Genomic DNA, 17,117 nt, shown 5'->3' with positions numbered 1-17,117 from the left:
AATGAAAGAATAGAAGGAATAGAAGAAAGGTATAGGAGATATAGGAGAGCAATAGGACAGGGGACGGAAGGCACTCTAGTGCTGGGGTCTCCAATCGTGGCAACTTTTAAGACTTCTGGACTTCAACTCCCAGAGTTCCTCAACCAGCAAAGCTGGTAATTGCTTAATAATTGCTAAGGTTGGAGACCACTGCTCTAGTGCACTTATGCACGTCCCTTACTGACCTCTTAGGAATCTGGATAGGTCAACCATGGATAATGTAAGGGTAAAGTGTTGGGGGTTTGGGGATGACACTATGGAGTCCAGTAATGAGTTCCACGCTTCAACAACTTGGTTACTGAAGTCATATTTTTTACAGTCAAGTTTGGAGCGGTTAATATTAAGTTTAAATCTGTTGTGTGCTCTGGTGTTGTTGTGGTTGAAGCTGAAGTAGTCGCCGACAGGCAGGAAAGGTTTGCCATCACTGACCTAGTCCCTAACGTGCCTCCTTTGATATGGAGGGTTAAAACCAGGAACCTATGAGGAGTGGGTGGTCAAGGAAGAGGCTTGATTGTGGATTTCAAGGACTATATAACCCCGCAGTCTAAATAACAATCTAGATGGCGACTTCGCATTGTTTGCCAGGCAGCTGTTCTGTAGGAATTAATTTATTGCTTTCAAGCTTTGTCAGTTGTTTTTCCCCCCCAATATATGGGTGTTAGCATTGGGTATTATAGTTCTCTAAGAAGAGGCTGAAAGTTGGGGTGGTCCAGTAAAGAAGTAAATATCTAATTTCCAGAGGGGGGTAGAATAAGTTATGGAGGTATCCAATAACAGAGACTTCTCTGTTACTTGGCAAAAATTTAACTGTGACATGCTTCTCAGCAACAAATTCAAGACATATGTCTGGGTAGGAATTTGAAAGAAACAGAAAGAAAATGCATGCATACATACTGTACATACATATGTGTGTGTATATATATGTGTGCGTGTGTCACATGTTTTTGCGGAATTTGAAAATGAAGGGAGACTAGGATAGAATGTATATACGTGTGTTTGTATGTGTGTATAAGAAAAAAATATGGTGGAAGGTCTTAAGCATAAAACTTATCAGGAAAGACTTCATGAACTCAATCTGTATAGTCTGGAGGACAGAAGGGAAAGGGGGCCCATGATCGAAACATTTAAATATGTTAAAGGCTTAAATAAGGATCAGGAGGGAAGTGTTTTAATAGGAAAGTGAACACAACAACAAGGGGGCACAATCTGACATTAGTTGGGGGAAAGATCAGAAGCAACGTGAGAAAATATTACTTGACTGAAAGAGTAGTAAATGGTTGGAACAAACTTCCAGCAGACGTGGTTGGTAAATCCACAGTATCTGAATTAAAACATGCCTGGGATAAACATATATCCATCCTAAGATAAAATACAGGAAATAGTATAAGGGCAGACTAGATAGACCATGAGGTCTTTTTCTGCCATAAATCTTCTATGCTTCTATGTTTCTATATGCATATGAATTTGTAAGAATTTTATCAAGAGATGTAAGTATTCCCACAAAGACATGCTGGTTGATATTTATTTATTTATTTATTTATTAGATTTGTATGCCGCCCGTCTCCGCAAACTCGGGGCGGTTCACAACAATAATATGTTTTGACTACTCTTAGTTAGGTTTTTTTTCCTCACTAGAGAGGAGAGGGGCGGCATACAAATCCAAGTAATAAATAAATAAATAAATTTATCTGGTCCCTGCTTATAACATACAAATTCAGTTCTGAAAGGCATTTTTCCTTATAAATGAGACTGAATCGTGTCATAATGGGGGTAAAAATATATTATATAGATTCACCCACGTTTCTACAACACTCCGTGGCCCGCACTGGCTGCTGATCATTTTCCGGTCACAATTCAAAGTGTTGGTAATGACCTTAAAAGCCCTACATGGCATTGGACCAGAATACCTCCGGAACCGCCTTCTACTGCACGAATCCCAGCAGCCGATAAGGTCCCACAGAGTTGGCCTTCTCCAGGTCCCGTCAACCAAACAATGTCACTTGGCAGGCCCCAGGGGAAGAGCCTTCTCTGTGGCGGCCCCGGACCTCTGGAATTAACTCTCCACGGAGATTAGAACGGCCCCCACCCTCCTTGTCTTTCACAAATTACTCAAGACCCACCTATATCGCCAGGCATGGGGGAACTAAGACACCTCCCCCAGGCTTTTATATTTTATGTTTGGTATGTATGTGTTGTATGGTTTTAATTGTTGGGGTTTTATATATCTTTTTCTTTTAATATTAGATTTGTTCTACTGTTATATTGCCTTTTATTATTGTTGTGAGCTGCCCCGAGTCTTCGGAGAGGGGCGGCATACAAATCTAATAAATAATAATAATAATAATAATTATTATTATTATTATTATTATTATTATTATTATTATTATTATTATTATTATGTCAGTACAACACAGCAAACGAGATCACTATGCTGGATTTCGGGCACTTCCCAAGCACCTAGGACTGCGTGATGTAGCGGCGAATTATGTTTGCCGATCCCAGTAAAGTGGCCTTTTGCAATTGACAGATGAAGATTTTGTCAATTCCGATGGTTTTCAAATGTCCGCTGAGATCCTTTGGTACTGCGCCCAGCGTGCCAAGTACCACTGGGACCACTTTCACTGGCTTATGCCAGAGTCGTTGCAGCTCGATTTTTAGATCTTCGTATTTTGTATTATTATTATTATTATTATTATTATTATTATTATTATTATTATTATTATTATTATTATTATTATTATCATCCTCCTTTAGGGAAGGAGTCAGTGCCAAAGTATTTTGATAAAGAAACCTTTGGATATAGAATTTTGGGTTTTAAACAGACAACTAAAATATTGGATCAGGAAAGAGTCCACATTTTTGCTGAGACTTGCAGTTGGTAATGAGAACAATTCTAGACTGTTTTAGGACTTTCATTGGTGTCCTGAGTCGTATAAATTCATCTTTGTCTGGGAATTTAGTATGCCTTTGCGATTTCCTTAAGTACTGGAAATTTTAAAGATATGTCCATGCAGTTTCTTTAGAGTTAAGCGTCGGTATTTTTAAAAAATACCGCATTTCCTATAAACTTTCCAATTTCTTTAATTAGCATGAACCTCTTTATTCCTATCATTAATCATTATTGTTAATGGTGCAGAGTGCATTGCAAATTTAATCTCATTTATTGTTCCTCCATTGGCCTGTGAGAGAAGACTTGTAATTGCACTGGTGGATAAAAGATGGCCCTTACTGATCATCTTTTATGCATCTTTATTTTCTACTTTGAAGTTTATTTTTTACATGCTCCTCTTTTTTAAATTTTCTTTAATATTCTCTGAAATCACATTTTCTGAGTTTTAAAATCATTATCTCAGCAGGGCCTGTCACCAGCATGATGATTAACAATAATGATAAGTCATCCGTCCTTCTGAAAGTGCTTTTTATATATTGTCATTTGCTAGAGTATGTTAAGGCCATTTGCTGTCCAGGTGTTACTGATGGAAGAGTGAAGCTAAGTGTTGTTTCAGTCCTTTTGCAACTGAGACCATTATTTGAAGAGGGGCTACCATTCTCAGCATGCTGTGTCGCAAGAAATAAAGAGTGCTCAGCATTTTCCTTCTTGCCCTCCAAAATGAGGACTAGAATCCAGAGTAAACTTGAATTTGATTTGCATTTCTTTATAGAGTATGTGGGGGGAAAATGAAAATTAAAGATCGGTAAAACAGTTTCTGCCCATTCGTCTGTTTGAACAATTCCTTCTGTCATTTTAAACATTACAATTTGGTAATACTGTACAGTACAGTGTTCCCTCGATTTTTGAGGATTCGAACTTCGCGAAAAGCCTATACAGTGATCTCCCGAGTTTCGCGATATCGAACATTGCTAATCGCTATATCACGATTTTTCCACCCGATGACGTCACTCCCTTCCTTTCTCATCTTTCTTTCTCTCTCTCTTTCTCTATCTTGCTTCTTCCTCTCTCACACTCTCTTCCTCCCTCTCTCATCTCTTTCTTTCCTTCTCTCTCTTTCTCTATCTCTCCCCCTCTTGCTCTCGAGCGGCAAGCGAGCAGCCGGGCGGGTGGGCAAACGGGCAAGCGGCAAGCAAGCAGCCGGGCGGGCGGGCGAACGGGCAAGCGGCAAGCAAGCAGCCGGGCGGGCGGGTGAACAGGCAAGCGGCAAGCGAGCAGCCGGGCGGGCGGGCGAACGGGCAAGCGGCAAGCAAGCAGCCGGGCGGGCGGCCGAACGGGCAAGCGAAGCGGCCGGGCGGCCAGGCGAACAGGCAAGCGAAGCGGCCGGGCGGGCGGGCGAACGGGCAAGCGAAGCGGCCGGGCGGGCGGGCGAACGGGCAAGCGAAGCGGCCGGGCGGGCGGGCGAACGGGCAAGCGGCAAGCGATCTTGGGGTTTCCCCTTTGCCTGGGCGGCGGGGAAGACCTAGGGAAGGTTCCTTCGGCCGCCCAACAGCTGATCTGCTCCACAGCGCGGCAGCAGCGAGGAGCCGAAGATGGGGTTTCCCCGTTGCCTGGGCAACGGGGAAACCCCATCTTCGGCTCCTCGCTGCTGCCGCGCTGCGGAGCAGATCAGCTGTTGGGCGGCCGAAGGAACCTTCCCTAGGTCTTCCCCGCCGCCCACACGCAAACTCCACCATCTGCGCATCTGCGGCCATGGAAAAAGGGGCGCGCATGCGCAGATGGTGTTTTTACTTCCGCACCACTACATCCCGAAATATCGATTATTGCGAGGGGTCTTGGAACGGAACCCTCGCCATAATCGGGGGATCACTGTACCACGGTTTTTCAAAAATATTAATTAAAAAATACTTCGCGGTTTTTTTCCTATACCACGGTTTTTCCTGCCCGATGACGTCATATGTCATTGCCAAACTTTCGTCTGCCTTTAAAAAACATTTTTTTAAATAAACTTTAATAAATAAACATGGTGAGTAATAATCTAAATGGTTGCTAATTGAATGGGGAATTGTAATTTAGGGGTTTAAAGTGTCAAGGGAAGGCTTGGGATACTGTTCATAGCCAAAAATAGTGTATTTACTTCCGCATCTCTACTTCGTGGAAATTCGACTTTCGTGGGCGGTCTCGGAACGCATCCCCCGTGAAAATCGAGGGAACACTCTAATGTTGGGGAAATGCCCTGATTTTTCTATTATTTTTAGGGATAGCTTGGGGTTTCCTGTTTAATTTCTGCTCCATCTCCAAATCAGCCTTCTACCACAGATGTATCAAACTCGATTTCATTGAGGGCTGCATCAGAATTGTGTTTGATCTCGGGGGGGCGGGTTGTGTGGCCAACTCACTATCACTCATGTTGGCGGTACCTATAGTGGCCTGAACGCTCTGCTAGGGAAAATGGTACGTGCCCCTCGCAAGCTCCGTTTTTGCTAGCAGTGGTCGGACCTTTGCTGTTGCTAAGACAGCAATGTGGGCCAGATCTAAGCACTCTGGGGCTGGATATGGCCCGTAGGCCTTGAGTTTGACACCTCTCTTCTACTACCTAAAGTTCTTAGGCAGGGGTGTCAAACTAACATTGTCACAGTGACGTATCGAGTTTTTCCCCATTCGCTAAACCGGGCGTGGCCATCGTGTGATGCATCCGACCTACAGGCAGGAGGTTGGCAGCCCTGCTCCTAGGGAATTATAATTAATAATAATAATAATAATAATAATAACAACTATTATTATTTTTATTATTATTATTATTATTATTATTATTATTATTATTATTATTAATTGGATTTGTATGCCGCCCCTCTCCGCAGATTCGGGGCAGCTAACAACAGTGGTAAAACAACATGAACAATCCAATTAATAAAAAAACCTAAAAAACCCTTAGTATAAAAAACCAAACATACACACAAACATACCATGCATAACTTGTAGTAGTCTAGGGGGAAAGGATAACTTAACTCCCCCATGCCTGGCGACAAAGGTGGGTCTTAAGTAATTTGCGAAAGACAAGGAGGGTGGGGGCCGTTCTAATCTCTGGGGGGAGTTGGTTCCAGAGGGCCGGGGCCACCACAGAGAAGGCTCTTCCCCTGGGGCCCGCCAAACGACATTGTTTGGTCGACGGGACCCGGAGAAGGCCAACTCTGTGGGACCTTATCGGCCGCTGGGATTCGTGCGGTAGAAGGCGGTTCCGGATGTATTCTGGCCCAATGCCATGTAGGGCTTTAAAGGTCATTACCAACACTTTGAATTGTGACCGGAAACCGATCGGCCAGTGCTATAATAATAATAATAATAATAATTATTATTATTATTATTATTATTATTATTATTATTATTATTATTATTTATTGGATTTGTATGCCGCCCCGCTCCGTAGACTTGGGGCGGCTAACAACAATGATAAAAACAACATGTGACGATCCAAAAATAAAACAACTAAAAACCCAAACATACACACAAACATACCAAGCATAACTTGTAATGGCCTAGGGGGAAGGAATATCTCAACTCCCCCATACCTGGCAGTATAAATGAGTTTTGAGTAGTTTATGAAAGACAGGGAGGGTGGAGGCAATTCTAATTTCCGGGGGGAGTTGGTTCCAGAGGGCCGGGGCCACCACAGAGAAGGCTCTTCCCCTAGGGCCGCCAAACGACATTGTTTAGTAGATATAACCATAGCTGGAAGAAACCATAGCTGGATAGATAATCAATGTACTGTAAAGGTATCTTTAAGTAACAAACTCTTTATTCAAATAGAAAGAGCCCTGTTGTTATTTATATTTATTTAAAATTTGTCACCTCTCCAAATACTGATAATGTAGATGTGGAATTGTAAACTGTTTTGCAAAGTTAGGCCTGAAATATACTGCTCAAAAAAATAAAGGGAACATTTAAACAACAATATAACTCCAAGAAAATCAAACTGTCCACTAAGGAAGCAACACTGATGGACAACTGATGGTGCACCAACAGTTGCGACCCTATTTGCACCGGGAGTCACTACTCACAGTCACTCATGCCCTCATCACCTCCAGGCTCGACTACTGTAACGCTCTCTACATGGGGCTACCTTTGAAAAGTGTTCGGAAACTTCAGATCGTGCAGAATGCAGCTGCGAGAGCAATCATGGGCTTTCCCAAATATGCCCATGTTACTTCAACACTCTGCAGTCTGTACTGGTTGCCGATGAGTTTCCAGTCACAATTGAAAGTGTTGGTTATGACCTATAAAGCCCTTCATGGCACTGGGCCAGAATATCTCCGGGACCGCCTTCTGCCGCATGAATCCCAGCGACCAGTTAGGTCCCACAGAGTGGGTCTTCTCCGGGTCCCGTCAACCAAACAATGTTGCTTGGCGGGACCCAGAGGAAGAGCCTTCTCTGTGGCGGCCCCAACCCTCTGGAACCAACTCCCCCCAGAGATTAGAATTGCCCCCACCCTCCTTGCCTTTCGTAAGTTGCTTAAAACCCACCTCTGCCGCCAGGCATGGGGGAACTAAGATACTCTTTCCCCCTAGGCCTTCACAATTTTATGTATGGTATGTTTGTATGTATGATTGGGTGTGTGTATATATATATATATATATATATATATATATATATATATATATATATATAGAGAGAGAGAGAGAGAGAGAGAGAGAGAGAGAGAGAGAGAGAGGGGCGGCATACAAATCCAATAAATAATAATAATAATAATAATCAATTTCATTTTGTTATCAACACATTCAACTTTGTACAGAACGAAGTATTCAATGAGAATATTTCATTCATTCAGATCTAGAATGTGTTGTTTGAGTGTTCCCTTTATTTTTTGGAGAAATGTACTTCTTAATGCCCTTTTCTTTAACACCTGGAGAAATAGCATTGTAACCTGTACTAGCTGCCCCTTGGGTAACTTCTTCTAATGCATGTGTTTCATCCTGAAAGGGCTTCTTTCTTCAGTATTAAAACCAGAATTACTGTTCTCCATTTCATTCTCTTTCTCCACATGAAAGCCTGCATCTTTTTCCCATAGACATAATACACATACACACACCCCAGGTCTTTTGTGTGAATTGTTTGGAAAGACTCTTTGTAATCAAAGTCTCTCAGATCTCTGCTTTAAACTGTTAGAGAATTGCTTGAACATGTTGAGCTATTGAAGAAACACGCAAAGTCTTTCCATTCTAAAGATTACATCTCAGAGTCGTAACATTATCACAGCTCGTTCACAAATAATAAATGTCTGAAGATTATTAAAAGCAAGATTTATGAGAAAAATCTGTTATAGGAGAGTCGGGTGATGTTCTGTCGGGCTCTCTGGTAGACTCCTACCAAAAATTCACAGGTACAAATTTCAGACACACACACGTTTGAAAATTCAAAACAATGTTCTTTATAATGAAAATTCACTTAAACCAAGCCCTCTTTTGGTATAGCAGAGAGCACTGGTCTCCAAACAAACTGGTAATTTGTACAAGTCCCTTATCAGTTCTGTGATACTTAGCTTGCAGCTGTGAGGTAATTCACAGTCCTTCTTCTTTCACAAAGTGAAACACACTTTGCTCTGGTTTAGTTTCAAAGCAGGAAAAATCAGCACACAAAAGGTCAAAGTCAGTAAAGCAGTCATGAAACACAAGGATCAAATAATCCTCCACAATGGCCAAAAATTACCACAGCCCCACCCAACCACAGGTGGCCTCATTTTCGTTGATAATAATCTCTCAGTTGTTGTTGCCTATGCATCACTCTCCTCATGTGTGGCTGTATCATTAACTCTTGTTCTGAATACAAGGAGGAGCTAGATAATTGATCTCCTTCTGAGCTGTCTGCCACACTCTCCTCCTCCCTGTCACACATGTCTTCTTGGTCAGAGGAGCCTACATCAGCAGATTCCACCGGGGGGGGGGGGCAAAACAGGCCTGCAGCATGTGGATGTCTCCCCCACATCCACAGTCCTTGGGGCAGGAGCCTTGACAGAGCTAACCACAACAGGTGATAGTGGGAAAGAATGTACAGGGTGTCCAGCAAACCTGGAAATCAGGGAATTATCAGGGAATTCATGAAAAATGGAATAAATCAGGGGGGGGGGGGGAACAACTGTATTAAAATTTGTTTAAAAATCAGGGGAAAATCATGTTTTTAAAAAATGGATCGCGCTACCTGGCAGAGTCAAGCAAAAATTAGCATAACTGTGGCAACAACTTGCTTCCTTAGCTACCGATATTTCTCCATGGCTTAGCCGTTTGGTATGATGTCATCTACAACTGTGCCTTAACTAGATCGCAAGTTATAGGGAAATGTCAGGGAAATACAGTGATACCTTGTCTTACGAACCCCTCGTCATATGAACTTTTCGAGATACAAACCCGGGGTTTACGATTTTTTTGCCTCTCCTTCCAAACTATTTTCACCTTACTAACCCACCGCCGCTGCTAGGTTGCCCCGCCTCCGGACTTTCGTTGCCAGCGAAGTGCCTGTTTTTACGATGCTGGGATTCCCCTGCTATTCCCGTAAGGTGAATAGTTTGTATGACGAAATGATGTTTCCCATAGGAATCAATGGAAAAAGCGATTAATGTGTGCAAGCCCAAAACCCATCCTTTTTGCCAGCCGAAACGCCCGTTTTTGCGCTGCTGGGATTCCCCTGAGGCTCCCCTCGTTGGAAACCCCACCTCCGGACCTTCTGTTGCCAGTGAAGCACCCGTTTTTACGATGCTGGGATTCCCCTGCTGGGATTCTCCTGCAGCATCACAAAAACATGGAAGCCCAGAGGTGGGGTTTCCCATGGAGGGGAGCCTCAGGGGAATCCCAGCAGCGCAAAAACGGGCACTTTGGCTGGCAAAAGGGGTGAATTTTGGGCTTGCACGCATTAATCGCTTTTCCATTGATTTCTATGGGAAACATTGTTTCATCATTATACGAACTATTCACCTTACGAACCTCATCCCCGAACCAATTAAGTTCGTAAGACGAAGTATCACTGTATCAGGGAATTTCAAAATGCTTTCCTCCTGGACACACTGATTGTAAGACGTGGTTATATACTTGATATAATATTAAAAAACCTGGTTCATCCATTCAGCAATATTAGAAAGAGTTTTCCACATTTTGAGGCAATGTCCTTTTCTATGTGAACAAATTAAGGGCTGAATTTTAAGGCCACTGAGCAATGACTATTTAAAGTGAAGAACTGAAACTTCTACCTCAAGTTCTTCATACATTTTTTCAAATTTCCTCTGGCAAATTCTATTCTCTGTCTGTAACCCTGCCGATGACCTCTTTTGGACATAAATACATTAGAAAGTGTCCAGAGATTCTTTACGAGAAGAGCCCTCCACTCCTCTACTTGCAACAGAATATCTTGTACAACCAGACTTGAAATCCTAAGTTTAGAAAGCTTAGAACTATGTCGTCTTCCACACGACCTAAGCATAGCTCATAAAATCACCTGCTACAACATCCTTCCTGTCAACGACTACTTCAGCTTTAACCACAACAATACACGAGCACACAACTCAAAGTAAATTGCTCCAAACTTGACTGTAGAAAATACGACTTCAGCAACTGAGTAGTTTATGCCTAAAACTCACTACCTGACTCTCTAGTTTCGTCACCAAACCTTCCAAAACTTTACCTTTAGACTATCCACTGTTGACCTCACTCAATTCCTAAGAGATCAGTAAGGACCGTGCATAAGTGCACCAGCGTGCCTACCGTCCCTATCCTAATGTTTCCCTCTTATTAGAACCCATCTGATATATATAAACAGTGTTATATCTATATATATTACCAATACATACTTGACTGACTGAATGAATGAATGAATGAAACAATGAATGAATGAATGAATGAATGAATGAATAAATAAATAAATAAATAATAAACTCTTTAGGTAGTGAGGGCAATGAACATGTTTTGTAAAAAGTGTATTTTCATTTGACAAGCTATTAACATGTAAACTTAGCCATTCTGCTTTGTTAATCCTTCATTATTAGTATATTATTTAGAGCAAGGGTCTCCAACCTTGGCAACTTTAAAACTTGTGGACTTTGCTGGCTGAGGAATTCTGGGAGTTGAAGTCCACAAGTCTTAAAGTTGCCAAGGTTGGAGACCCCTGATTTAGAGTTAACTGACATAGTTTGCTAGACAATACACGGTCAAATGTGGGGGGTTTTAATCTCAGTTAATAGTTAAGGAGAAAACCTGAATGAATGCCTGCACATTTTATAGCAATTGTTAGTCAACAACGTGTGTCTTTATCTCTCCCAGCCCTCAAGTTTTTTTACACTAAAATTGTGATACAGTGTAGTTGGTTCTGAGCAATTAATGGTGTTGAGAGTGACATCTAGTGGAAACGCTCAGTAATGGAACTGCCGTCCATGCCGAAAACAGCACTTCTGATTAATTTAAGATTTTCCTAGGCTTTATTATCACCAGGATATATAGGTGTCTGCCCTTCAGCATTAATTATTTGCTATTCTTATTGCACCAATAGACTGAAGACCCAACTATGGAAAGACCTTATACATTTAAAGATTTCCTTCTTAGGCCAAGAAGGTGAGATATTTTTTAATATATCCTATATATATGTTTATCCAGCTCCAGCGACTATTCTAGATCACAATTAAATTTACAATGGCTTTTTCTTTTTTTCCTGTAGTCACAAATCTCGAGTAAAAGGATTTTTGCGGCTGAAGATGGCTTACATGCCAAAAAACGGTGGTCAAGAGGATGACAGTGACCAGAGAGAAGATTCAGAGGTAAACCCTTTGAAACAGACATATGTGTCCTTTTGTTCCCCAAGGTGACTGGATTATTGCTGGCTATGCAATTCTGGATGTCGAAGTCCGCACATTTTAAGTTGCTAAAATTGAGAAACACTGTTGTACAGAAGCAGCTTTCAGCCTTTACGGCACTAGGGATTAGTTCCATGACGAATGTTTTTTCTACAGATGGGGCAGGGTTAATATATTAACAGAGTTGGACAGGTCCTTATAGGTCTTTTAGTCCAACACCCTTCACCCCGCCCAAGCAAGAGACTCTACATCAGTGGTTCTCAACTTTTCTACTGCTGCGACCTCTTAATACAGTTCCTTATGTTGTGGTGCCCCCCCCATCATAAGTCTAGCGCCAATTCTTCCAACAAAGCTTTAAGCTGATTGGCAGGAAGGTCAGAGGGACATCCCCACTGTAAACGCCTAATTGGCCGGATTGGAAAAATATATTCCAAGGCACCAGAATAGAAGCATTAGTTCCTAACACCATGGGAAATTGTCTTTTCTCATGGTCTTAGGCGATCCCCGTGAAACAGTTTTGACCACCAAAGGGGTCCCAACCCCCAGCTTGAGAACCACTACCCTACACCCAATCTCTTCTTGAAAGTCTCCAGTGACATCTGACGGCAAGCTATTCCATTGATTGATTTTTCTCACTGTCAGAAAATTTCTCCTTATTTCTAGGTTGAATCTCTCATTGGTCAGTTTCCATCCATTATTCCTTGTTGGGTGCTTTGGAAAATAGCTTGCCCCCTTCGTCTCTGTAGCAGCCCTTCAAATATTGGAACACTACTACCATGTCTTGCTTGGTCCTTCTCTTCGCTAGCCTAGCTAGGTCCAGTTCCTGCAACCGCTCATCGTATGTTTTAGCCTCCAGTTCCCTAATCATCTTGGGTGCAGTTTTGGGAGCTTCCTGCATCCCACGTATGCGCAGAGGGGGCTTTGCTCGTTTACGTGGCCCAGTTCCTGGAGGGCTCCAAACAAGTGATTGGTCCAAGGACTAGGGATGAAACCCCCTGATCTAGAGGATTAGCCTACTGCTTTTCAGGTCTCCCAGTTAAGTCACAGTGAGCAATTGCATTGAAGAGGCCACCAATATCTTACTAAAATATGTGGACTACTGTGACTTCAGAAAGTGGTAACGCAGTACCATTGTAGATACAGCCCCCTCATCACATCACAGTTGAGACTGAATCAGCCTTGAAAGCAGAATAAGTATACTTTTATCATCGTCAGGATGAATAATTCAGATCTGAGCTATTTTGGCCTTTATGTGCAAACCTTTAGCATGAAGCATTGTTTTTCAAACCTAGCTGCATGAATCCTTCTTCCAGAATATGGGGCAAGCATGCATTCCTCTCTGCATCATGTTTCAGGACTGAATTGTTATTCTAATTGGCAGTGCTAAGTTGGTGGGAGAAACTCTACCGCTCTGCAGAGCTTAATGTTAAAATATCGCTATAAACATAACCGTTTGTGAATGCTGACTCTGGCTTGATTTTTGGTAGCCCCATACATACTTTAACGTGCTGTGCATAAAACTGCTTTCAAAGGAGATTAAGATGACTAAGAAACTGAGCTCTTGTTTTCCCCTTAAAGATGCCCTGCAAAATAGGCAGTAGTTATCAGTTTGTTTCTTCATTCAGTTAATGTTCCTACTAGGGCAGTGATGGCGAACCTTTTTTTCCTCTGGTGCATATGCGCGAGTGCCCACACCTATGATTCAATGTCTGGGAAGGGCAAAAACAGCTTACCCCACTCCCCGGAGGCCCTCTGCGGGCCGAAAACGGCCTGTTCCCCAACTTCTGGTGGGGCCAGTAGGCTCATGTTTTGCCGTACCCAGGCTCCAAATCTTCCCTGGAGTTGGGGGAGGGTAAAAACGTCCTCTCCCATGTTCCCAGAGGCTCTCTGGAAGCCAAAAACACCCTCCTCTGTGCAAGCCAAAAATTAGCTGGCCGGCACAAGCACATTGAAGCTGAGTGAGTGAGTGAGTGAGTGAGTGAGTGAGTGAGTGAGTGAGTGAGTGAGTGAGTTAGTTAGTTAGTTAGTTAGTTAGTTAGTTAGTTAGTTATTAGATTTGTATGTCGCCCCTCTCCGGAGAATCGGAGCGGCTCACAACAACAAAACAGTACAAATCCAATGGTTAAAACAATTTAAAACCCTTAATATAAAAAAAACAATTAGGGCAATAGTTCATGTGCCAGCAGATATGGCTCTGCGTGCCACCTGTGGCACCCGTGCCATAGGTTTGCCATCACTGTACTAGGGGTTTGAAAATTTTGCAATTCTAAAATCCCCAGCAGTCGCATCTCTAAATTGACATTTAGAGAAGCACTTTCTTTAACATGTTCTTTCTATCGGTGTCTTAGATTTATGGACAGAAGCACTGTTCCTTATCCTTGCATTTACCCGAGTGAGATCTTGTCCAATTTGTAGCCAAGTGGTTTGCTGTATAAATGGTACAAATTTGATGCAATCGACTCTGTAAAATGGAACAAACGTTTTGACAAATAATTTATCTTTCACTCGGGAAACATCACCTTAACATACTGTTTCTGACCATTTTTCCTTTTTTGAAGGATCATTTTAAATTCTGGGTCATCTTCCTTTTAGATTAATGTGATGATCAGAAATAGAGGCAAAGAAAGATTCTTTCCATTGTTTATAATGCTAATTGCTCCCATAAAGGCTTTCAGGCTTTAAATGTAGCTTTTTAATTTGTCCTCTTCAAAGCGTGGCTGGGAAGTAATCGAGACTGGAGATTCCCCCTCTCAACGCCAGGAAGAATTACCTCCACCTCCCTTACCTCCTGGGTGGGAAGAGAAAGTGGACAACCTTGGACGCACCTACTATGTCAATCACAATAACAGAACGACACAGTGGCATCGACCAAGTTTGATGTAAGTTTCTGTTTGAACATAACATATCTTCCCTATTGTGCTATATGATGTATCCATTGATATAAAACAGCGTTTTTCAACTTCAGCAATTTAAAGATGTATGAACTTCAACTCCCAGAACTGAATTATCCCATGTTGGCTGGAGAATTCTGGGAATTGAAGTCCATCTTTAAATTGCCAAGGATGAGAAACAATCGTCTAAAAGGATAAACTTGAAGTGCAGGTTTAATCAGCAGCTGGAATCTCTGTGGTCATAGATTGTGAACCCCAAAGAATCATACTGGGATAAACATGTGCTCTCATTGATTTCCTGTTACATTCATAGGATAAAGATGTGCTTTTATTTATTTCATAGCATGATTGTGGATTTTCTTTAGTGGCTCATTAGGATTGAAAACAAGTTGGCGTTTGATGTGATCTCACCGGGTTTTCTTTCCACTTCATATTCTGAAATGGGATTGCTGCTCGTAGACATAAATAGATATTGCTAACTAAAGATAGTCTAATTGAGATCCACTTTGGTATAGCGGTGAAAATCCTGGTCCTGAAATCAAGAGACGCTAAATTCCAGTCCTTCCTTAGGCATAACAGCCAATTTTGGTGACTTTAGACCAGTCACTGTGTCTCGGCCCAGCCTACCTCACAAGACTGTTGTTGTGGGGAAAACACCACCACGGAAGAAGTATATGTTCTGCTTTAAATTAACCATAATTAAGGCAGAATGCAAAACAAATAGTCCAAACTTAATAACCTAGTCTGATTTTTGTCATGCAGTTGAAGGAGGAAACATGTTATAGGCATATGTCTTATATAATAATAATAATAATAATAATAATAATAATAATAACAACAACAACAACAACAACAACAACAACAACAACAACAGAGTTGGAAGGGACCTTGGAGGTCTTCTAGTCCAACCCCCTGCTTAGGCAGGAAACCCTACATTATTTCAGACAAATTTATTTGATTGATTGATTGATTGATTGATTGGATTTGTATGCCGCCCCTCTCTGTGGACTCGGGGCGGCTAACAACAGTGATAAAAACAGCATGTAACAATCCAATACTAAAACAACTAAAAAACCCTTATTTATAAAACCAAACATACATACAAACATACCATGCAGAAATTGTAGAAGCCTAGGGGGAAAGAATATCTCAGTTCTCCCATGCCTGACGGCAGAGGTGGGTTTTAAGGAGCTTACGAAAGGCGAGGAGGGTGGGGGCAATTCTAATCTGGGGCGAGTTGGTTCCAGAGGGCCGGGGCCGCCACAGAGAAGGCTCTTCCTCTGGGTCCCGCCAAACGACATTGTTTAGTTGACGGGACTCGGAGAAGGCCCACTCTGTGGGACCTAACTGGTCGCTGGGATTCGTGTGGCAGAAGGCGGTCCCGGAGATAAGATTTGTATGCCGCCCCTCTCCGAAGACTCGGAGTGGAATACAAATTTTAATAACATATTGTCCAATATCTTATTAAAAGCATTCGCAACTTCTGGAGGCAAGCTGTTCCACTAATCAATTATTCTCACTGTCAGGAAATTTCTCCTTAGTTCTATGTTACTTATTTGTAGACATATGCCTACAGAGTTTCTCTCCCTCTGTTATGTGACAGATATCTAACCTCTAATTAACCTCAACTTCCTATTTCAACTGACTAGGAAACAATGGTTGGCGTATCTTGCTCGCTTGCTTGTATCATACAGTTCAGAGAAAACAGGAAACCATTAGAGACTTTGCAGTTTGATGTGTAAGAGTGGTGTGTTTGAAAAGTCTCATAGATACTATTGATTTATTAAGCCGAAGTAAAATAAATTTATGTATGTACTGTATGTATGTATTTACTTATTTATTTGATTGCTATGCCACCCGTCTCCGAAGATTCGGGGCGGCTTAAAACATATAATAAAAACAATAAATTACAGTGGGAAATCCAATGAATTAACTAAATAACTGACCTAAAATCCCTAATATTTTTAAAAAATCAATCGTACATATTTAGACCTCAGCCATACATAACGTTCATCGGCCAAGGGGCCTAAGATCTAATGGCTCCAAGCCTGGTGACATAAATGAGTCTTAAGACTCTTGTGGAAGGTGAGGAGGGTGGGGGCAGTGCGAATCTCTAGTGGGAGCTGATTCCAGAGGGCCAGGGCCCCCACAGAGAAGGCTCTGAATTGTGTCAATTGAGTTAAATTTATTTATTTTATTTATTCAATTTTTATGCCGCCCTTCTCCTTAGACTCAGGGCAACATGTTAGCAATAGCACTTTTTAACAGAGCCAGCCTATTGCCCCCACAATCCGGGTCCTCATTTTACCCACCTCAGAAGGATGGAAGGCTGAGTCAACCTTGAGCCGGTGATGATCTAAATCTGTCAATTGGGTTAAAATCTTGTTTCTAATAAAGGAAGCATTGTTTACAAACATTCTGCTGTGATTAATGAATCAGCCTATAATAATAATGTGGCTACAGCAAGCT

The 17,117-nt window shown here is 42.0% G+C and overlaps 1 protein-coding gene across 5 annotated transcripts in view; it reads left to right on the top strand.

Annotated features, from left to right (window-relative positions):
- The window catches only part of NEDD4L (NEDD4 like E3 ubiquitin protein ligase), a 441,323-nt gene that overhangs the window by 334,181 nt on the left and 90,025 nt on the right, over window positions 1-17,117 (top strand). For all 5 annotated transcript variants that reach the window (XM_070743513.1, XM_070743512.1, XM_070743511.1 and 2 more), the window contains exons 7-9: window positions 11,457-11,518; window positions 11,622-11,721; window positions 14,470-14,636. In XM_070743513.1, coding sequence (XP_070599614.1) covers window positions 11,472-11,518; window positions 11,622-11,721; window positions 14,470-14,636 — 314 coding nt within the window. In that variant the 5' untranslated portion in view covers window positions 11,457-11,471. The remainder of the gene's footprint in view (window positions 1-11,456; window positions 11,519-11,621; window positions 11,722-14,469; window positions 14,637-17,117) is intronic.

The sequence above is a fragment of the Erythrolamprus reginae genome, chromosome 2 (genome assembly GCF_031021105.1).
Source record: "Erythrolamprus reginae isolate rEryReg1 chromosome 2, rEryReg1.hap1, whole genome shotgun sequence".
In the NCBI taxonomy this organism is placed as follows: domain Eukaryota; kingdom Metazoa; phylum Chordata; class Lepidosauria; order Squamata; family Dipsadidae; genus Erythrolamprus; species Erythrolamprus reginae.
The sequence above is the reverse complement of the archived record's forward strand: the minus strand, read 5'-3'. Positions and strand labels throughout refer to the sequence as shown.